This window comes from Physeter macrocephalus, chromosome 6 (assembly GCF_002837175.3).
Source record: "Physeter macrocephalus isolate SW-GA chromosome 6, ASM283717v5, whole genome shotgun sequence".
Taxonomy (NCBI): domain Eukaryota; kingdom Metazoa; phylum Chordata; class Mammalia; order Artiodactyla; family Physeteridae; genus Physeter; species Physeter macrocephalus.
Genome location: NC_041219.1, coordinates 58,774,407 through 58,798,206, shown reverse-complemented (window position 1 = coordinate 58,798,206; position 23,800 = coordinate 58,774,407). Strand labels below are relative to the sequence as shown.

The 23,800-nt window shown below is 40.0% G+C and overlaps 2 protein-coding genes across 2 annotated transcripts in view; one reads left to right on the top strand and one right to left on the bottom strand.

Annotated features, from left to right (window-relative positions):
- Window positions 1-3,734, top strand: part of FOXJ2 (forkhead box J2) — a 20,963-nt gene extending 17,229 nt beyond the window's left edge. The window contains exon 12 of the mRNA XM_055085714.1: window positions 990-3,734. Within this exon, the coding sequence (XP_054941689.1) occupies window positions 990-1,078 (89 nt within the window). The 3' untranslated portion in view covers window positions 1,079-3,734. The remainder of the gene's footprint in view (window positions 1-989) is intronic.
- Window positions 3,735-4,448: 714 nt separating this feature from the next.
- C3AR1 (complement C3a receptor 1) lies at window positions 4,449-23,728 on the bottom strand. The gene is made up of 3 exons (XM_007118834.4): window positions 23,642-23,728; window positions 15,929-16,091; window positions 4,449-7,716 (listed from the first exon to the last, which is right to left on the bottom strand). The coding sequence occupies exon 3, from the start codon at window positions 7,707-7,709 to the stop codon at window positions 6,255-6,257; it is 1,455 nt and encodes a 484-aa protein (XP_007118896.1). The 5' UTR covers window positions 7,710-7,716; window positions 15,929-16,091; window positions 23,642-23,728; the 3' UTR covers window positions 4,449-6,254.
- Between the last annotated feature and the right edge of the window lie 72 nt (window positions 23,729-23,800).

The window sequence follows — 23,800 nt, the reverse complement described above, 5'->3', positions numbered from 1 at the left end:
CCCCAGTCCGGGAAGATCCCACATGCCACGGAGCGGCTGGGCCCGTGAGCCATGGCCGCTGAGCCTGTGCTCCGCAACGGGAGAGGCCACGACAGTGAGAGGCCAGCATACCACAAAAAAAAAAAAAAAAAATGAGCTCGTGCCTGCAGTGATGAAAGGAAGTAGAAGCATGGCTATAAACAAAAGGTAGACGTGTAGAACATTTATGCCTAGCTTTGGAATCTAGGTGGGAGATACACTCAGACAAATGATGGGAACATGTTATGCAAATGTACCTGCTCTGTGCTCACGTCTGCTTTCTTGTCTTCCTGACCTCTAGTATCAGGGTTCTGGGATTGAACTACCTCTGATGGTGAGAGTAGGTGGGGAGACCGTAAATTGCCATAAATACTACAAAACGAACAGATCCTTCACCTTTAAATGCATTTGAGAAAAATCAGTTATCATGCTGCCTAACCACAGTGTTTTCAATTTGGGAGGTGATGTTCAGCTCTTTGTCCGTGTATTCCTTCTCCGTGTGATTTATATATAAATTTCTGTATTGCTATTTCATGTAATAGTATATTCTGTATGTTTTTTTGTCATTATTACGTAGTCTTCATAAGTATAGTTTTGTTTTTCTTTTTTTGTTTGTTTTTTGGCCGCGCATCGTGGCTTGCAGGATCTTAGTTCCCCGACCAGGTATCACACCTGGGCCCTCGGCAGTGAAAGCACAGAGTCCTAACCACTGGACCTCCAGGGAAGTCCCCATGAGTATAATTTTTAATGGCTGCGTACTGTGACATTGCCACGTGGCCTAGTTTACTCTGAGTCTTTCCTGAGATCTCACTGAAGTGGTGGCCGGAAACAAAAATAACTCTGGGCCGATAAGGACCATAGTTTCCCCAGACCTTCCCCATGGTGGTGTTTGGGGTTGAACACCGTCCATCGAGATGGATAGAACGGCTTCGCATCCACTCTCCTTTTAATCTCCTTCTCTCTTCCCACAGCACACCACATGGTCCCTCGGCCACCAGTTCCACCTCCTGGGGCCAATGAGGAGATCCCCGATGACTTCGACTGGGACTTGATTACCTAGTGCATCTGAGAGCCCGGCCATCAGCCCGGGGCTGGGTGGTGAAGTCTGGCAGTGGGGAGAGCACAGCCCCAGCCCATCCCTTCCGCCCTTGCCTATATATAGATATATATCCTCTTTTTTTTTTTTTTTTTTTCTTTCTCTGCCAGAGAAGCCACCGCAAGATGCTGCCGAAGATAACCCCCTCTTTTCTGCCTCATTCTTCCTCTTCCTTCTTGTTTTTTTCCTAATTCTTTTATTATTATTCTTATTATATTATTATTCTTATTATTGGTTATATGCTGTCTCCGGTCTCCTGTCCCTCCACCATGGACCACGTCCACCTCTTGCTAATTTAAAATCATCTGGCTGGAAGGTGAGGCCATGAGCGCCGCAGAGAAAGGTCTCAAACTTTGATTTCCCTTTCGTTTTGGGAAAGTCAGCGCTAGTCCTGCCTTTCAGCCCCACATTGTTTTCTGTGGATATCCGTTCGATCCAGGACTGGAGAAGCCACATTATCAAGTAGAAGGGATCTAAAACACTGCTTGGCAACCATGAATTTGCAGGTTTACTCAATGGTGCTAATTTTGTCCTCTGAGCTCTTCCGTGTCCCTTTATTTCTCCAATCCTACTTCTGATCCTCTTACCCCATCAAGGGTAAGAGTGATGGTGACGGCAATAAAATCCTAGTGGAATAAGAGGTCTGGGTTGGGTCGGGTAGAATATCGTAGAGGGGTGATGGAATATAAAACAGTCAGAAACTGCGTCTGTGCTACTCTGTCAGATAAACTGCCATTGGCTTATTCCTGGCCTGTTCTCTGTAGGAGATAGAGTCGGGCTTAGCCAGATCTCTGCTTCTCTGGTGGAAATGAGGACAGCTCTTCAGCATAGGTTCAGCTTTTTGGAGATGGTTTCAATTGAACCATTTTGACTTTTTAAACATCATTTTCTCTGGAAATTAACTGTGGCTTTTATTTGCATTTACCAATTATCCTTTCACCCCCTTATCTCATTCAGCAAATATTATTTTGTCCTCCTTCAGTTGTCTGCTCAACTCTGCCACCCATGGTATTTTCTTCCCCCATTTTCTGGCATTCTCAAGAAAGGAGAGTAACCCATTATTCCTTGTAGTCTCACCATGTCCTAGGGCAAGATGGGAATCTCTTGCCCACCCATCATGGCAGAACCAAACCTACAGTACTGGTGGCAGGAGGGTGCAGGGAGGAGAGGGGAGCTGGCATAGACATGGGTGGAGAATATTTCAGTTATTTCACAATGTAGGCAAATGCTTCTCTTGGAATCCGGATCATTGGGGCTGAAGCTTTTGCAATTAGGCTTTTGAGGGGTGAAGGGAAATTGGTAGAGGGGAATAAGTAACCTAAAGCAAAGAGTTCCATGAGGGCCAAGGGAGACCCCCCCCCCCCCCAGAGAAAGGTACAGGGATAACTTACCTCCTTTAACAAGAAGTGGCCATGATTTATTGCTGCAGAGTACTTAGTGTATATTTGATATTAATCATTGAATTTTAGTTATGAGAGGGAAGAACAGTTTTACTTCCGTTTTTATTTTGCTGAATGTTCACTTTCTCAAAGCTGCAGGACACAATGTACGGAATGGACAAGGCCGCTCTCTCTGTGATTTCTGCTCTGTGTTCATATTCTTTTATTTACCCATGCTTTCTGCTCTCCTGCTTTCCCCCCTCATCCGCCCCTTCCTTTCTTTGTAAGGGATTCTATATGAGAGCTTGTTGGAGACGTCCAGTGAGGCTGAAGTCAGGGGGCAAGAAAGGGCAGTTAACTAAACAGCACTTTATTTCTTTGAAGTTCTTTGTAAGAAGTAGGGGTGCGAGCGGTGTGAGTCCCCCACGGTGGCGGAGCGCAGTTAGCGGGGTTGATGTATGCCGTAAGATTTCCCCTTGGGAAAAGGAGAATTTCTCTTGAGGGTGGTGACACGCCTTTGCCCGGTGTCCTTATCTGAGGCGTGTCTTCCTTATCCTTCCAGTCAAGGTGCCTCCTACATACAACTTCCCATCTGTTCTCCCTAAGATTCCCCCTTGACAAATCATCACTCTTTTCTAAACCCCTTTTCTACCCAGATCCATACAGGATTTGCAAGGGTAGACTAAATCAGACATGTAAATGTCTCTTGTTTATATTTCATCTGTGTCTTCTGAAAACGAGGGTCATTAAGAACTCTGGCAGGCAGCCAGAGTAACCGAAGTCTGGGGCTAGGGCTGGAGATTGGCCGTCAGGCCTTCTGGGATTTTAGCTCCTCTCCACTAAACCCAGCCTTGCTAAATGGCACAGGACAAACCTGACCCTCTTTGGGCCTTGGTTTCCCCTCCCCTCCATGAAATGGAAAGAATCCTACTTTGTCTTGTTGGTCCAGCGTTGCTGGCCGTGAAAGTTTTGTCGTTGTTGTCTTGGGTGATGTGTGCAAAACTGCAGGAGCTCACTGCCTAAAAGAGGAAGTAAGAGAGGAAGTGGAGGAGAGGGACGGAAGGAGCAATTCTTTGGTATTGATCCACCCATCCCTGCCTTTCTCTCTTCAACCCCCATGTTTCTGGTTTGGTGAGTCCTTCATACCACCCATAATGCTTTGCATTGGTGCAGGCTGGGGCGGGGCATGTATGGTCTCACAAGTTGTTGTTGTTTGCATGCTTTCTTAATAAAAAAAAAAAAAAAGAATGTTCATGGTTTTATCTTCCTGGCGCTGGTCTTAAATTTGTTTTTGCCAGGGTAGGAAAAGAGAAATGTGAAAGCATTTGTCTTCTAGTGCCCCTCCTCACCACCCCTCACTGGGTTTGATTAGTTGACCCTGACATTTTTGGTAAGATTGATGGGAAAAAAGAATTAAAAGCATGCCTTTAACATTCTTTTTTTCAAATGCTATTAAATATAGTGAAATATTGTTGGGAGAGGCAGTCCCCCCCCTTGCGGCTTGATGTGTGGGCTAAGCCATCTTGCTTGCATTCTGGGATATTTTAAAGATTAAAGATGATACTACAATTTGAGGAGGACTTGGGTCCCCCTCTGGGACTTCCAGTGAACACTTACAGGTACTCGCCAGGGTTTTTCATTGGAAATGAGGGAATTCCAATTGTAGAGATTTCTTCAGAATACATTTCCAGGGTAAATAGAACTCTCAAAAGGAGTCCAGAAATGTCAACTATTGAACTATTGAATCTTTATAACTATGCCAGAATCATTCACCCTGGTATCCTATACAGTAACCCTAGAAGTTAAGGACTTATACCCAGGGTCCCGTGAGAAATGTTGGGATTTCCAGAAGCCCAGCTAATCATCATTATAGCAAGCCTACAGCTACCCACTATGAGATTTATATTTGCCATATGTTTAGAGATTATGATATATTCTGAGGGTCAAACAAAAGGATCCATGAATCTCTCAGCCTTGCAAGGAAACATTCAGAAAGAAAGCATTTATTCACATCAAATATATGATCAGATTAAATTGGAAGGTAGCATGGCAAATCTCCCATCATGTCAGATATCATTACTGCACAACTGAAAGCATGCCTAGTGATTTGAAATTTTTCCACATAATACTTACTTTATAACTTATTTGTAGTCCAGACCCGCCCTTCAACCACTGAACAAAGGATAGTGCCTTGTAAAGTCTAAGACATCTCATTTTCTAGTTTTCAGATTAAATCGCTGTATGCAGATGAGGCTATGTTGTAGTACAAACAAAACCTGAGCATTTATTAGAGGTTTAACACATAAAACTTTATATACAGAGAAAAATGAAAGAAAAAGAGAAGGGGGTTGGAATGGGTCGACAAAGTAGAAGAAAATGTGTGATGATGAACAAATTAAAGGGTGATGAGTGATGAATATTGGGATGCTGAATAAACAAAAAATATGAATGTGTTTGGATAAAAATCGTCATCTTTCAAAAGGAGAAGTCATTTTATCACGTCTACAAAAACTAGCAGCATAAGGTCATGACTTTGAAATATCATGGTGAATGGGCAGAGTGGGGCAGGAAACCCGTTAGATTTCATTATAAGCCTTAGGTTCTCTTTCAGTTATGTGCGTGTATTACTTTGGTAAAGATAAAGGTTACTTTAAAAAAAACCCGAAGATATATCTGGTAATTTTGGCATGAAAGATACACACCTACAGTCATGTTTTCTTTTAAAGTTGGATAACGTGCCCAGAGGGTACTCAGTTATATTGCAGTGAATTCAAGAATAGCTGCCCTATCCTCCACCGTCTTTCTCCTTTCATTTGAAATGAGTTTCTTGGAAAGTACTATGTGGAGCTAGAGGAGGGGAGTAATTTGCATCTAGTGAAACTATTGGTTATTAGAGGCATAAAGTCTGTTAGAAGATTTAGAGGCAGGGGAGGAATAAGGGAATTAAGGAGCTTAAGAAAAGGAATGAAAGATAGATGATCCTATCAATAGGCAGATAGAGCAAACAGAGGGAAGAGAGAACTCCCCGAACTGAACTGCGGCTCACGTACTGTTTCATGAGAAAGTCTTTAGATGCCTAAGTAGTCTCTTTACACAATAGATGCTTATTTAGTTGTAATAATGGAAACTCAGAATTCCTACGTCCTGTATCCAGGAGTATTCCAAGTTGCAGGCATCTGGCATTGTACTCTGCTCCAGACTCAGACTCATAACTCCTTGTTTTTATAGACTTTCTTCTTGCACCTTTTTCTTTTTTTTTCATTTAAAACTATCACTACCACCATCACCACAACAAAGCCATAGAATAAATGATCACCTTTCACTCAGGTAGGACTAGGAGAAATGGTTTTAACTTGAATCTGGAAGGAAATTAGAAAGAAATTTAATGATGGAAACATTTTAAAGGAGATTGCCTTCGCATTTATTTCACGTGGCTTTGTTTGAGATAGAAATAGACTAATTTTTACAATGCTTCCCAAATTTAGCATTCATCCGAAACAAGGGAGCTTGTGAAAACACTGTCTGAGCCCCACCCTCAGAGACTGATTCAGCAAGTCTCTGGTGGGGCTGGAGAATTTGTATTTCTATCAACTTTCCAGGTGATACCGATGCCACTAGTCTGGGACCACACTTTAAGACCCTCTGGATTCATTTTCTGACCGTTTCTGAAATCCCCTGCTGCCCACCTGTCGTCTTTGTAGAAATATGATGCACTGGGTAAATGCCTGAGAACCTCTGCTTGGGTCAACTGCTCCATATTTTCACACAACTGTACCGATACTGTTTTTTTCCAAAGAGACTTTGTTTGGGGGGCAGCTGGTAGAGTGTGTCAAGTCCTCACTGAAAGCTGCCTCCAGAATTCCCTGCACGGACTGTTTTGCTTTTTCCCTAAAATCTTTCCCCAGAAGGGCATAGAGGAAGGGATTGAAGCAACTATTGGCAGATGCTAAAGCAAGAGACACATGGTCCCAGGACAACAGAGCTTCCCCAAAGGGAGTTTCTGGGTCAACAAACAGTAAGAGGACTCCAACAACGTGGTACGGAGCCCAGCAGACAAGGAAGACAGCCACCACCACCATAGCCACTCTCAAGGTTTTGCTCCGAGACTTGGTGAAGCGGCTCCGACGCATTCGGAAGATAATGAGGCTGTAACAGGCCACCATGAGGATAAAGGGTAACAGGAAACCCAGCACTAGCCTAGTGATGGTTATTGCTACCTGGGGTGTTGGCACTTGATGGCCATATGCAAATTGGCCTAAATCATCATCCTGGAACTCTTCCAATAGCTCCGATGTGTATAAGGAGTTGCCGGAGGCACTAGAGAAAAGGTCTAAATCAGCAGGAAGAAAAGCATCAGAGTTCTCCAGTGGGTTAGTTCTGTGATCTTCAATGGGAAAATCACTGGGGATTGTAGCTGAGAACTCATCAGCTGGTTTAAATACATTATAATATGGATGTTGAACAGATAATCTAGCTGAATCCGTAGGGAGTGAATGTCCAGAAGTTCTTTGAAATATTTGAGAACGGAGGCCAGCGGTGGCTGCCGAGGGACAATCATTTGTTTGTTGAGAGAAAGAATCTAACCTATCATCCATTTCTTCAGGCAGCTCAACAATGGAGTTGTCAAGAGACCCATTTTCCAGTAGATCAAAGTTGAAGTCTGAATAATCTATTGATCTGTAGAGACCAAAATTGTAGCCACACATACTATGGTTGTCTATAGTGAACGTTTCCCGGTATATGAACACAGGTATGCACATTACAAAAGCCACCACCCAGATACATCCACAGATAGTGAAGGCCGTCCCCACGTTGCGATGATTCTGGCACCAGATTGGCTTGAGTACCAAAAGACAGCGGTCCAGGCTAATGGCGGTCAGCAGGAAGACGCTGGCAAACATGTTGAGGACGATGATGGAGGAGATGAGCTTGCATAGGAACCAGCCGTAGGGCCAGTGTCCTTGGAGAGCCAAGTGAGCCAGGGAGAAGGGCAGGGAGAGGCAGCAGAGAAAGTCAGCCAAGGTGAGATGGAGAAACCAAACTGTGCTCACACTTCGTTGCATCTTTAGGCCAGCCACCCACAGCACCAGCCCGTTGCCTGGCAATCCCAGTAGGAAAGTGAAACTGAGAATGACCATGGAGAGAATTACCTGGGGTTCATCCCAGGGCTGTGATGGTAGGTCAGTTGAATTGGTCTCAGCAGAGAAAGACTCCATTGCTAAACTTTTATAAAAAGATAAACAAAATTGTTAAAACTATCTTTAAAAAAATGCATAGTCTTAGAATTCTAACCTCCCCACATAAAGATGTAGAGTCACAAAGACCCTCACACTGTTTTAGTTTTATTTTCTGACTTCACATTGGATTACACAAAAACATTCTCTGAAAGACAATTTAAAATCTACTGTATTGACACAGAGAACAGACTTGTGGTTGCCAAAGGGGGTGGTGGGGGAGGGGAGTATTGGGAGTTTGGGATTAGCAGATGCAAACTAATATATATAAGATGGATAAACAAGGTCCTACTGTAGAGCACAGGGAACTATATTCAATATCTGTGATAAACCATAATGGAAAAGAATATATATATATATTTATAGCTGAGTTATTTTGCTATACAGTAGAAATGAACACAACATGGTAAATCAACTATACGTCAATAAAATTAAAAAAATTTTTTTCTTTTTTGGCCGTGCCCTGCACCCCCTGTGGGATCCTAGTTCCCCGACTAGGGGTCAAACCCAGGCCCTTGTCAGTGAAAGCTCAGAATCCTAACCCCTGGACCACCAGGGAATTCCCTCCGTTATGTCTTTTAGATACAACCTCATTTTTTCCTTTTGCTGTCAAATTTATCAGGAGTTGTTTTCCCTCTTTGCGTTGATTTCCTTACCACTCATCATTTCTTTCTTATTTGTTTTTTATGAGTATAACTTGAGAAAAATAGCTTGATTATTGCAGAAACAGAAATCATTCATGGAGATAGGGAATTCCCTGGCGGTCAAGGGGTTACGACCCCATGCTTCCACTGCAAGGGGTGCAGGTTCCACCCCTGGTCGGGGAACTAAGATCTCGCAAGCCACTTGGCATGGCCAACAAAACAAAACAAAACAAAAAAAGAAACCATTCATGAAGAAACTTAGAAAACTTAAGCAAGTAAAAATAAGAAAATAAAAATGTCATATACCACTAGTCAGGGATTACTATTTTAGTATCTTAATTTACATCCTTCTGGATCTTTTTTCACATACATACATGTATACTATATGTATGTATATTTTTTGTTAAGCAAAATTTAACAAAATTAGATTATACTGTGCATATTGGTTTAAATTTTTTTTTAATTGTGGTGAAATACATATAACGTAAAACTTACCATCTTAACTATTTTTAAGTGTACAGTTCAGTAGTGTTAGGAATATTTACATTATTGTGCAGCCAATTTTGAAACTTTCTCATCTTGTAAACCCGAAACTCTATACCTATTAGAAAACAACTCCTCACTTCCCTTTCCCCGCAACCCCTGGCAATCACCATCCTACTTTCAGTTTCTATGCATTTGACTCCTCTAGATACCTCATATAAATGTAACCCTACAGCATTTGTCTTTTTGTAACTGGCTTATTTCACTTGGCAAAATGTCCTCAAGTTTCATCCATGTTGTAGTGTGTGTCAGAATTTTCTTCCTTTTTAAGACTGAATAATATTCCACTGTATGGATGTACCACATTTTGTTTATCCATTCATCTGTCGATGGATATTTGAGTTGCTTCCACATTGTAGCTATTGTGGATAATGCTGCTATGAACATGGGTGTAAATGCATATTGTTTTATATAAACTGCTTTATTTTATCACTTTTATCAGTTAGCAGTCTCCACGTTATACAGTAAGATTGTACCTTAAGGAATACTCAGACTTTATCCATTTTTTCCAGCTGTCCCCCAAATAATCCTTTATACCTGATTTGTCAACAATTATATCCAGTCTAGGATTACACTGCATCAGGATGTTTCTTAAGTCTCTTAATGTAGCATTGTTTCTCTTTTTCAAGGATACGGGCTTGTTTTGGGGTCTGTTCTTCTCACCACTCACTTCACAACCCTTTGTAATTGGTCTTCTGCCCCATCATGCTGCTAAAACTAACTCTAGATAACAAACCCAAGCATCTTTTTCTCTGTCTTTATCCTCCACAATATCCATGTCATTTGATACACTGGCTTCTAAACACTTTCTTCTCTTGGCCTTGACATTACCCTTCCCTGATTTTCAACATTCCCATAAACATACCCTACTTTATAGCTTTCCTGAACAACTCACTATTCCAAGTCAATACCTTTTTCTATTCCTTGGCTAGTGCTGTTTACTTCTATATGGAATTATATCCTCCACCTTAACCTCCTCTTGCCTCCATTCTTAATCTCTATCTGTTGAAATCCTAGCCATTCTTTAAGATCAAGCTCAAATATATCTTCCTTGAAACTTCTCTTATAATCCCAGTCATAATTTATTTCTTCAGCCTCCTATTTTTGGGTGTGTGTGTGGGGTGAACTTCTTTTCATATTCTCTGTGCAATGATGCATTTCATCTTGTATTATAATTCTTTTTGTGGCTGTCTTATCTATCATTCTGGCCTTAAGTTTCATAATGGTAAAAAAAGAATCTTGTTCCTAAATGCTCATTCCACAGAATTTAGCACAATTAAAGATTACTTGAATGGATAGATGCTCATTTTGGGGGTTAACTTTTTTTCTTTTTCAACTAAGTGAAAAATTCTTATTCTTATCCATTTAATCCAGTAAGGATGCTGTCTCTTCTAACTTCCTTTTTTGTTTTCCAGTTCCTAATTCTTACTGCCTATAACAGCATTTTTAGTTTCCTTTTGTAGAAGTCCAAAATACTTGTGTGACTTGAAGCTGTTCTGCTGAGTTAACTACAAGCTGCCATAGGGATTAGCAGAAGTTAAAATAACTAAGACAACAAAATACTAAAAAAGAAGAAGTGATTCTCATTCTCCTTTCGGTAACCTTGCTTATTCCAATATTCAAGTCCTGTCAGGGTCACTTCCTTCGCTGTTGTATGTGGCACCTACCCTGATCCACTGTCCTACACACATATTCACGCATAGACCCATAAAATATTGAGAGACCGATAGAGTCATATAATTCTAGGACTGAAAGGAAAGTTAGTAATCATCTCTTCTTGTCTCTAGTTTTATTTTGTAGTTTTGGACACTGAAACTCAGCAAATTAGGGGACTTTTACATATTCACAACTAGGAGAGTTGTCAAACCTAAGTCCAATGACTGTCAGGCCAATACTCTTTTTACTACAAATAATCACATAACTGAAAAGCCTTTGGTATTGCTAATAAAGGGAAAGGCACCAAGAGCCGCACAATAATAAAGAATAATAAGGAAGTGATAAAGATTGAAAAGAGCAAAATTCCAATACAAAGAAATTGAGTCATCTGGTGTGAGCTATATTTTAAATATTACATAGTATCTGTCTTGAAATGAAAGTATATATGAATCAGAATCTTAAAAATCTTTCTGGGCAAGATAACATTTTATATTTCGACAAGTGTTTTGGCTGAAAAGTACCTCTACATTTTTTTTTATCAGTTTTCAATACTGAATTGGCCAACCAGTAATTAAAAAGATAAGTAAAATCCTGAAACCAACATTCTACTAAGATAGGGAAAGAAAAATAGATTCCAGAATCAGAACTAATGATATGATGACAGAATCAGTAGCAATAAGGAATGAGCAAAATAAATAAATAAGAGAAATGGAATGAGGAAAAAAATATATATATTAAGAAAAAATAGGCAGGGGCTTCCCTGGTTGTGCAGTGGTTAAGAATCCGCCTGCCAATGCAGGGGACACGGGTTCGAGCCCTGGTCTGCAAAGATCCCATATGCCGCGGAGCAACAAAGCCCATGTGCCAAAACTACTCTAGAGCATGCGCTCTAGAGCCCGTGAGCCACAACTACTGAGCCCACCTGAAGCCCACGCGCCTAGAGCCTGTGCTCTGCAACAAGAGAAGCCACCGCAAGGAGAAGCCTGCGCACCGCAGTGAAGAGTAGCCCCTGCTTGCTGCAACTAGAGAAAGCCCACACACAGCAACAAAGACCCAATGCAGCCAAAAATAAATAAATACAATAAATAAATTTATTTTTTTAAAAAAGAAAAAATAGGCAATCGATGATTTGGAAAACAAAACTATTGGAGAAAGCTGGAACAGCCAGTTTAAGAGAGGGAAAAATGATGTAAAAATTCAATATTAGTTCCAGAATGAAAATACTAAGAACAAAGATAAATAGAATGTGGAATATTTAGAAAAAGAAAAAGGTGGACATGGGAATAAAGCAAAATAAATAAAAGTTGGCGAAGGAATAAGGGGAAATAGAAAATAATGACCCTCAAACCATTATCAATAATGAGCAAAACAAGCTGGGCACAAGTCCTCAGGTGGATCTAGGTTTCCTTACCCAAAACCCGAGATAGTAGCTGAAGACTTCAGCATGGATCTGGAGGTCTCCACGAGTCCTGTCTTGACCACAGTTAAGTATGTTTAGGAAATTTGCTGAGCACCTCCTCTTTCCTCTCTCTCTTCGTTTCTGATGATGAATTAAACCCAACACTTTTGACAACTATCTGACTCCACAGGAAGAGTTTCAAAGTGAGTGGCTCACGGGCCCAGCCGCTCCGCGGCATGTGGGATCCTCCCGGACCGGGGCACGAACCCGTGTCCCCTGCATCGGCAGGCGGACTCTCAACCACTGCGCCACCAGGGAAGCCCAAAGTGAGTCATTTTTAAATGTTTCAAATAAGAAAAGTAAGAAAAACAGAAGTGGGAGAGCATGGCTCTCAAAAACTTTCTGCAGGACACAGAGTATGCTTAGAGAGAGAGTACTTTTTACATCAGCTTCCCACTTTATAGGTTTTTGGATTTGCTTTGTTTTGGAAATGCACAAAAATGATTCTATGGTATGTGAGAGTGGGGGTGGGGGGTAACTGGGGGGAATGTGCAGGCACAACCCCATGTAATGAATCAAGTAACATCTCTTATATGCTTAATATGTGTCAAAGAAGTGTGTTGTGCAAAAATCAGATGAATTAAACTATGTTCTAATCTCTAGAGATTCAGAGTCTGGTGAGAATATGTACCCATACAACAACAACAAAAAACACCTGTAATACAATTCAGACTATAATGGTAGAAATAGCAGTAGAAGTAAAAGAGTAGAAAATAACATGTAGGGGTATATTTAGCCTGGGGCAATCTAGGAAAGTCTTAAGGTAGAAATAAGGTCTGGGCAGGTTCTTCAAGAATTATGGGACTTCTCTAGAAGGAGATGACAAGCTGTTTACTTTTACTATCTTTATTATTATTATTTTTGGGGCCATTTCAGGGCATGTGGGAATCTTAGTTCCCCGACCAGGGATCGAACCTGTACGCCCTGCAGTGGAAGTGTGGAGTCTTAACCACTGGACCACCAGGGAAGTCCCCACATCATACTTTTTAAATTATTCTATATTATACCATTTAGTCAATTATTCCCCTTTTCATGGATATTCTGTTTTTATCAAATTTTAAAGCAGTTATAAACAATGTTTCAATGAGTACTCTTGCATTTTACACATCTATGAAAATTTCTGTAGAATAGTTTCCTAGGACTGTAATTGCTAAATCTATGTATGTGAATTTACATTTTTGAAAGGTATGGCATTTCCCACTAAAGAGACTCCACCAATTTACACTTCCATCAATGGCGGCGAGGGTATCTATTCCATTTGCAAAAGGTAAGGTCTTTATCATTAAGTTCAGTATCATAAACAAGTACTCTGCTCTTAATATAGACACTATGCTTTGCACTGTAGGAGATGCAGAAGCAATGAAAGATGTAAATATATAATTATAATTGAGTAAGTGCTGCTAGCAGGGTAGTCCTGGGAACATGGAAGAGGGAAAGACGTTCTCACTGAAACAAACATGAAGATAATGCACTGAAGAGATAACACTTGAGCTGGGCTTTAAGGCTGGGTAGAAATTTGACAGACACTAATAGTGCTATAAAATAATTTATCTGTCTCTCTGCCCTACTAGATCAAGAGTTTGTGCCTATCTCCACAGCCTGCTACCATGCCTGGAATAATACATGTCTGGGGCACCAATGAATGAATGAATGAAAGTTTGGTTGAAAAGGATGTTGGCTTTTGAATATAATTCAAAGAATTAATTTGAGTCTTTAAAGTTGTTTCTGGTGTGGATCCAGTTTTACTGATTCCTCTTTCTCTAAAGATTATACAGCAATTAAAACGAGTTGAAGAAGAGAGTGGCATGGACACATATACACTATCAAATGTAAAATAGATAGCTAGTGGGAAGCAGCCGCATAGCACAGAGAGATCAGCTCAGTGCTTTGTGACCACCTAGAGGGGTGGGATATGGAGGGTGGGAGGGAGGGAGACGCAAGAGGGAAGAGATATGGGAACATATGTATATGTATAACTGATTCACTTTGTTGTAAAGCAGAAACTAACACACCATTGTAAAACAGTTATACTCCAATAAAGATGTTAAAAAAAAACAACAACAAAAAAACCAGTTGGAGAACTTCCAGCTGTATTACTTGGATTTTCAGATCAGGAAGGAAATTACTGAAAACACCTTGTGAATAGGGCTCCTATTTCTAGATGGCTTCTGTCCCTTCTTATAAAGTACTAGTTTTATGGTGTAATGTGGAAAACTTGGGGGGAATTTATGTGATTCTCTTCTGTTTTGTTCCTTTTTAATATCTAATTATAAGTTTCTAAGCAGAGATCAGATGCTCTGGAAAGAGTGAAATTTTGAATGTATGTTGCAAACACAGCCATATTAAAACATTTTATGAGTCACTGATTAATTCTACATTTTCAATGATGGAAATCTGTAGTCATTTGGCCAAAATAAAAATTTTAGAATTGTATAATCTCTAGTCTGCTCTGTCTGAGAGAATTAAAAATAAATATGTGACAAAGTTTCTGTCCTTAAGGACTTTGACGAAAAATGATTAGATTCATTATTAGATCAAGTATAATTATACTCTAAATGAAAAAATAACCAAGTGCCAAAAACTATGGATGACAGAGACAAATGCTATGGCTAGTTAGCAAAGGACAAATCTGATGAAACCTGGTGGAGGTTAGAATTAGCTGGAAAATTTTCATGGAAGAACATTCTTGAGGTGAAAACTGCTCTAGATTAGGAATTTTGAGTTCTAGTTTTAGTAAGAACTAAATACTTGACCTTGGGCTGGATGCTTGACCTAGAATTTTTTTCTTAGATGTAAAATTAAAGGGTTGGCTCGAGTGATCTTTAAGGTTTCTTTTACATCTAACAATCTATAATTCTCCCATTTCAAGTAGGGGGAAAACACACATTAAGGGGGAGGTAAGCCCGGCGTGAGCGAGTGACACAGGTGAAGTGGTCTGGCTGGAGTAAAAAGCACACAGGGAGCAATAGAAGGTGCGTAGAGAGCCTGAGCTTGAATCCCAGCTCTGCCACTGACTAATTGTGTGGCTGCACAGGAATTTTTCACTCTGTGTTTCCATTTCCTCACCTGCAAAACAGGGATTGTGTCAGGTTTTATTTATTGATACTCAGGCCCATTTCCATTCTTCCTTATTATTTCTCTAAGTGAAGCCTGGGTACTGCATTTCCGAGACTGCCTCTCAGGCAGGGTCTGCCTAGGCTCTGCCAGAGGGGCATGTTCATGTGCTCTTGGGAAGCGAAGAGAAAAGGGAATCATTGCATTTGATTCTTTTTTTTGAGATTAATTTTTATTGGAGTATGGTTGATTTACAATGTTGTGTTCATTTCTGCTGTACAACAAAGTGAATCAGTTCTACATATATACATGTATTCACTCTTTTTTAGATTCTTTTCCCATAGAGGCCGTTACAGAGTTTTTTTTTTTTTTTTTTTTTTTTTTTTTTTTTTTGCGGTACGCGGGCCTCTCACTGTCGCGGCCTCTCCCTTTGCGGAGCACAGGCTCCGGACGCGCAGGCTCAGCGGCCATGGCTCACGGGCCCAGCCGCTCCGCGGCACGTGGGATCTTCCCAGACCGGGGCACGAACCCGCGTCCCCTGCATCGGCAGGCGGACTCTCAACCACCGCGCCACCAGGGAAGCCCCGTTACAGAGTATTGAGTAGAGTTCATTGTGCTATACAGTAGGTCCTTATTAGTTATCTATTTTATATATAGCAGTGTGTGTATGTCCATCCCAATCTCCCAATTTATCCCTCCCCACCCTTTCCCCCTGGTAACCGTAAGTTTGTTTTCTACATCTGTGACTCTATTTCTGTTTTGTAAATAGGTTCATTTGTACCATTTTTTTAGATTCCACATATAAGTGATATCATATGATATTTGTCTTTCTCTGTTTGACTTACTTCACTCAGTATGACAATCTCGAGGTCCATCCATGTCGCTGCAAATGGCCTTATGTCATTATTTTTTATGGCTGAGTAATATTCCATTGTATATATGTACCATATCTTCTTTATCCATTCCTCCATCGATGGACATTTAGTTTGTGCAGAGTTTGCAAATATGCTTTAAAAATAAAAGAAAAAAACCATAAAATAGAATAAACATTAAAAATATTAAAATAGAAAAGAGAGAGATTGAAAGGGGGATCATTTATTTTCTGGCTCCTTCAGCAGCAGACAACTCTGGTGGGTTTCTGTAACAGAGATGGCAGGTGTGACCTTGGCAGCTGCTGGCAACTGTGGGCTCTGGCAGGATTACTGGTTTCAGCAGCTGCTACAGCCCTGTGAGAATTTCTCTTCCAATTTTAGGGAAGTACCTTCCTGAAGTTATATTATCTTCTCCCCCTTTATTCCTCTAGTCCTTCCAACACTTTTGCAACCAAGTCCTTGTATTAAATACCTTGCTTGAAATACCTACAATGGTTTCTGTTTTCCTGGCTGGGCAATGACAGTTGGGGAATATTCATTGTACCTACTCTATAGGACTGCTAGGAGTAAATAAATTAATACATGCAAAGCGCTTAAGACACTGCTGGCACATAAGCATTCAATAAATGTTAGCAGTTATTATGTCAAAAAATGAATGTGGCTTCCAGTTGCCTATCGTATCAAAACTATTCTCCCATCTTGGACTCTTAGCAAATAATTTACAGAATGTTCCCTTAACATTGTTAAGTTACATCCTTTCTGTTGAATCAGATTCTAACCCATAGCCCTCAAGGATGTAGATTTGACACACTCTCTACTCTCTATAGTATAGCTGCCTAATTATGCACATAGTTATAATAAAACAAAGTAAGAGCACAAACTGAAGAACAAAGTCACCCAGAAATTAAAGTAATTCAGTCGAAAGGTAAATAAAACAAACAAAAAACTGTTAATCCAATCATAATAACAAATATCTGATGAATTGATGCCTGGATCTTGAAAGAATCCAGCCAAATTTGGCATGATGAATCATTCAAATCTGAGTGGTTTAAAGAAAATTTAGCAAACTTTGTTTCTTCTATTGATTTATTGATTATCGATTTTCTATTATAATATGTATCCAGGGCAGTCAGCCAAGGAAGGGAGATTGAAGGGGAAGTAAACTGTTTCATGAACACCCTTTGTGACTTTAGTTCCATGAAACTCAAAATGGACCAGGGACTAGGTTTCAGTTTGTGTTTATCTGATCTAATGAGAAGGCATAAGAAAATTTTGCAGGGGGCACAGAATTCAGGATTATTGAGGGGTAGATGGCTCTCATAAATGTTTTAAGTGTAGATAAATTTTTGAGTAAATTTTGATGGATTTTTTAGGTTAGCTATCCTATTTGTGCATTATTTAGAAAATGTCTTCTCCATTTCATTTATCCTTTGCTTTTTCTTCCCCATTTCATTTCCACTAGAATGTGGGCAAAGAAAGTGGTGATACAAAATGATGTTGGGTTGAAAACCACCCAGTTTTTCCTTCTGTGCAGGGAAATCCACAGGTCTCCATCTCCCATGTGTCTCCTTTACTTTCACACAGGACACTTCACTTCTGACACTTGAGGTCACCAAATGTGTGTGTGTTTTTCCCCCCACATCAAACAATTCTGCAACATCAGCTGGGTGTCCTACAATTTAACTTAATTCTGACACTATCCACCTGGAGATAGCGTCACATCCCACAGGTTAGGGGCTGAGTTCCACAAGACTGCTCCCCACTTCAGGTGCCAATCGCAAGTTGTAGATCCCCAGGCTACCCACAACTTCTCTCTCTCTCGGCTACAAATCAGAGGTTCCCATGACTTTCTTCCCCTTGGCTTCGATTATTTGCTAGAGTGGCTCACAGACTCAGGGAAACACTTATTTAGGTTTACCAGTTTATTAAAGGATATGATAAAGGACACAGATGAACAGCCAGATGAAGAGCTACATAAGGCGAGGTCTGGGAGGGTCCTGAGTGCAGGAGCTTCTGTCTCCAGTAGGGTTGGGGTGTGTCACCCTTTCGGTTCATGGATGTGTTCACCAACCTGGAAGTTCTCTCAACCCCATGTTATTGCGATTTTTTGGAGGCTTCATCACACAGGCAAGTTCAATTATTAACTTCATTTCCAGTCCTTCTCCCTTCTCAAGAGCATGGGGGGTGGGACTGAAAATTCTAAGCTTCTAATCATGGCTTGGTCTCTCCAGAGCCCTTATCCAGGAGCCATGCAAGAGCCCACCCAGTCACCTCACTGGATCAAAAGACACTCCTATCAACAGGAAATTACAAGGGTTTCCCTTGTGTCAGAAACTGGGGTCAGTGACCAAACACTAGAACAAAAGATGCTCCTAATGCTCTTATCACCTAGGAATTTACAAGGGCTTTAGGAGCCGGGGGCACAGATCAAGATATATATATTTCCTATTATAAATCACAGTAGCACGCATACTCATTTCAGGTGGAATGTTTTTTTCTACACTGGCCAAATTTGTCAGTCATTTAGGGAAAAATAGTGTTAGAATGGTAACTCCCTTTTAGTTATTATGTTCTTTGTTGCGCAGCTTCTGAAATTCTAAAACTGAATGTGTCTATGTTTATAATTACCTAAACAACCATGATTATTCTTGTTCCAAATATAAATTAATATTAATAATAGTGATAACTTACACGTTGGGGACATCTACCAGACACTGTGCTGAGTGCTTCATTGGCTGCATGTTATTTAACTCTAACGACACCCCAATGATGAGATAGGTACTAATATTAGTACCTCATTGTCAAAAAGGACACTGAGATGTAAAGAGGCTAATGAGTTATCCAAATTCACACCACTATGTAAATGGCAGACTTAGAGCCAGACAGCTGGCCTCCAGAGCCTATGCTCTTAGCCACCATGCTGCCCTGTGAATGCTAATCTGGTCTACTGTCTCCATGTTCGTGGAAGTTATGTTCTATAATGTCACCAGGAACACTGAATTAGCAGACACTGGACCACTGCTGCTAGGGGATGTATGGGGTTGAGTTCTGCCAGCCTCTGGTCACTGCATTTTGGTCAAATGATCAAATTTTTTTGCCCTCTGCACCCCTGTTGCTGCACTCTCCTCCGTGGCTCCAAAGCTTCCCCCTGTCTCTGCCAGTTGAGGGGCTTCCTAGTGTGTGGAAACTTTTCCTCCTTCACAGCTCCCTCCGAGAGGTCCAGGTCCCATCCCTATTCTTTTTCTCTGTTTTTTCTTTTTTCTTTTGCCCTACCCAGGTACGTGGGGGAGTTTCTTGCCCTTTGGGAAGTCTGAGGTCTTCTGCCAGCGTTCAGTAGGTGTTCTGTAGGAGCTGTTCCACATGTAGATGTATTTCTGATGTACCTGTGGGGAGGAAGGTGATCTCCACGTCTTACTCCTCCGCCATCTTGAAGGTCGTCCTGGGAAACCTTATTTTATATTGTTGATTCATCAACATTGACCTCTCTGCCAACAGCACTATAATTCATGCACATATATATCTCAGCCTTCTTGTGCTTATGGACACTATATAGCACTCCAGCGCTATGCTTAAGGGTCATTTTAAACAGCAAAATCACCAACAAAAAGTATGAAAATGCGAAAAACTTGGCACTAAATAGGCTGTGTAAAGGATCCTTGTTTACAATAAGAGAGATGAAACAAGAAGGCAGAGCGCCACCTGGATTGACATCAGCTGATGATGTACTAGTCTAGTGACTTAAATTTTTTTGCCACCCTGTGCATGTTAGGGAGTGACTGTTGATTTGGGGGTTACAAATAAATTTAAGCAAATAGGCAAATTCACAGATATTGGAATCCATGAATGAGGAGGATCTACTGTACTTGCTAAAAGTTGTATATTCTGTCCATTCTCTGGATAGAGCTGTTAGGGAAGAATTGCATATTGGTTAAGGACCCGGGCCTGGAGACACTTATATCTATGTCTGTCACTTGTGACTGTGGACAATAATTACTTAATCTCACAGCAGGATAGTAACAGTACATATCTGTTGTTAGGATTAATAATATAATGCACACAAGCATGCAGAACAGTACTCAGTACTTAATAAATGCTACTTTACTATAATTCAACCAATAGGCACAGGAATACTAATTATTCATGTAAACATTTAAATATAAGGTATAAGCAGCTGTTATGTTTGTATCAGAAATGTAAGGATTTCTCTCCTGACACTTAAATATTGGATGAGCAAGTCAATGAACTTTCTGTATCTCAGCAATTTTTTTAAATGAAAATGGGGATAATGCTACCTATGGGCAAGACTGTTGTGAAAAATGAATGAGATAGTGTATATGAAAACACTTTGTAATCTTAAAGGTGCTATGTAAATATCAGGTAATATTATAATAATTATTGTTATACAAAATGTTTATTGTTGAAATCAATAACTAAAAACTTAGTTGATTCACATAGCACCTGTTAAATTTTATTGGGAGGTATATAATCCATTTGAAAGAGTGTCTACAATAAATATGTACATTTTAAATAATAATAAAATGACTACCATGAGCTTACCATCCAGTTTTAGAAGTAGAATGCTACCCGTATCTCTGGAGCACCTCCTGTGCCTGCTCTAATCACCTTCCTGAACCCCACCTCCCAAGAATCCACAGCTGGGAATTTTGTGTTTATCATTTCCTTACATTTTAAATATGGCTTTGCCATTTAACTGGACACCCCCAAACAATACAGTTTTAGATTTGTCTGTTTTTAAACATTGTCCAAATGGACAATTTTGTTTTATCTTTTGTTAAACTTACTTTTTTCTTCTCCTAAAATTAAGTTTTTGTGATCTATCCATGTTGTCCATAGCAAGTAGTTCATTCATGTTCACTATTTATTTACACTATCCTGTTATATGAATACAGCACAACTGATTTGTCCTAATGATGGACATGTATTTCCAATATCTCACTGTTATAAATGATAAAACAATGTTGCAGTGAATTCTTAACTACTGCACCACCAGGGAAGCCCTGTAGATTAGTCTTTTTAAAAATTTCATATAAATGGAGTCATACAGTACGTACTCTTGGGCCTGGCTTTTTGTTGTTGTTGTTGTTCGGTATAATGTTTTTGAGGTCTATCCATGTCATTGTGGGTGTTAGTAGTTCAATTTTTAAAATTGTTACCCCTGAGTGTTAGTATTTGATCCTCTTTATTGCTATTCTATTTATTTTATTACTATTGTATGTCAATATGACATTATTATAGGGATACACCACAATTTGTTTACCCATTCACCTGTTGATAGACATTTAGTGTTGTTTCTAGTTTTTGACCACTGTAAAAAAAACTGCTCTGAATATTTGCATATATGTCTTTTTGTGAACATATGTTTTAGTTTCTCATGGGTAAATATTTCAGAGTAAAATGCTGGGTCATGTGATAAATGATATATTTAACTTTTAAGAAAATACAAAACTATGTTTTCCAAAATGGTTGTGCCATTTTAACTCCCCACTACCAATGTATGAAAGTTGCTCTGTATTTTTGCTCCATATTCTTGCCAGCACTTTTTGCTGTCGTCAGTTTTCTTTTAAGCCATTATATTAGGTGTGTTGTGTTATCTCGTTGTAGTTTCATATATATATATATATTTCTTGTAACATCTTTTTCTGGTTTTGGTATCAAGGTAATATTGTCTTATAAAAATTAGTTGGAAAGTGTCTTATCTCTTCTTTTTATTTAGAGCATCTGTATGGGATTTACATTATTTCTTCCTAAAATGTTTGATCAATGATGAAACATTTTGGGCATGGAGGTTTGTTTTTGTTTTTTTGTGGGAAGGTTTTTAGTTATAAATTCAAATTCTTTAACAGGTACAGGGCTATTCAAATTTTCTATCTCTTCTTGAATTATTTTTGGTAAATTGTGTACATCAATTACCATTTGTTATTAAATTTGTTGGCATAAAGTTGTTAATAATATAGAGATGTGGAAGTTCACGTTTCATTTTATAATTTCATATTGTGTGAATTTTTTGCAAAGTATATGTAGGGTCCTTACATTGGGGGATTTGGGGAAATGGCCAAGTTAATAAGTTAAATGATTGGACTTTGGACTTAAGCAGAAATCTTGTATTATTCAACAATTATTACTGCCTACTATGTGAAGGGCAATGTGCTGGGTGCCGAAAAAGCAAAGTTCTTGCCTTTATAAAGCTGATGGTTTAGTGGGAGATATGTGAAGAATAATAACACGTTAGATACAACGAAAATGTATAACAGAAGCAATTGGAAGCATTAGAGAAAGTTCATCTAAAGGACCTGGCAAAGTCACAGGAGGAGGTACAATTTGAGCTGATATGTGACCATATTAGTTTGCCAAATTAACAAGCTAGGGGAGAGTGTTTAAGACAGAAGCTTTAATGCATGCAAAGGTATGAAGAATATGAAGACCATGGATAACTCAGGAAACCTTAAGTAGTTGAGGATTACTGAAATTTTAAGTGAATGTCTGCTTTAAAAAAAAATCTTGGATCTCTTTTATGGCCTTAATATCTATATACCTATACTTATTTATTTACTCTATATATTATACACACAAACACCTCAAAACATCCTATAGTAATGGATATGCCATTACCCATTTTCTGTTGATAGACATTCATGTTGTTCCATTTTCACTATTACAATGCTGTAATAAACATTATTGTACATACTTTTTTGCACACATTAAAAACGTCTCTAAAATAGCTGTTAGTGGATTTGCTACATTGAAGGTTACCTACAATATTCTGATCAATTCTAAATTTACCTTCAGAAATGCTGTACCAAATTACCTTACGAGAGTAGCTGATTCCCCACCTCCTCATAAGGGCTAGATATTATGATTCTCTTTGAATTTTAAGATATCACTTTGCTACGCAGGGTAGACAAATTAGAGACAGGTTTCCAACCAGTCAACATAATGAAGTGGTGAAGATCACTGCTGTTGTAGTCAGACAGCCTTGAGTTGGTATCTCGGTTTTCCATTTGCTGTCTGTGCTACTTAAATCAATTAAGTGATGGAGTGGTGGCAAGTTTACCTTTGGAGTGTACGAGGCATATGTTTATGGAGACAGTAGAATCTATCATTATAATAAGACTGGGAGCAAATACTGTCTATTAAATAGTTCAGGGTGCTTTCCCAATGGGTCAGGAATGAGTTGATCCCATTTACAGTTTAACACGGGCAAAATTTCCAAAAAGATAACCAGAATACACACTGAAAGTGTGGCAGACTATTTCAAGAGGTGCCGTTCTCGAAACTCTACGATGAAAAGGTGTTATAAGGCAATGGATCAGGCTGGGTGGCCATTTTTGAAGTTTGGACTCTGTAAGGTTAAAATCCACCATGTCTGTCTACGCCTGGGTCATACACTTTTTGTAGGTACCCAATTTGGGAATACCGACGGGCGGATTCCCCCTTTCTGCTTAGAAACTACGGTTCCTAAGACACGTCTTAAAGTGACTCTTGGAAGAAAGAAACTCGCCCGACTTCACGAAGGTCGGCACCCTCCCAGAGCACTGCGGGCCCTTGCCCGGAGCAAGATGGCGCTTTCCCTCCTCGCTTCTCGGGGATGCAGAGCTCCTTAACCGGAATCACTCACTTGGAGGCCACCCTTGCCCTTACCCAAGATGGTGAGTCGCGCAAACTCACCGTTTCCAGGTTTCAACATGGCTTCCCGGACCCGCGGCACCGGAGGTTAATCTCAGGAACCCAGCGGAACTCTCGCGGAAGTAGCGTAAACGGAAGTTGTTGCGTAACGCGATTCCCCGCCTCCACGTTACGCCCCCGTGCTGACGCCGCGCCCCCAGC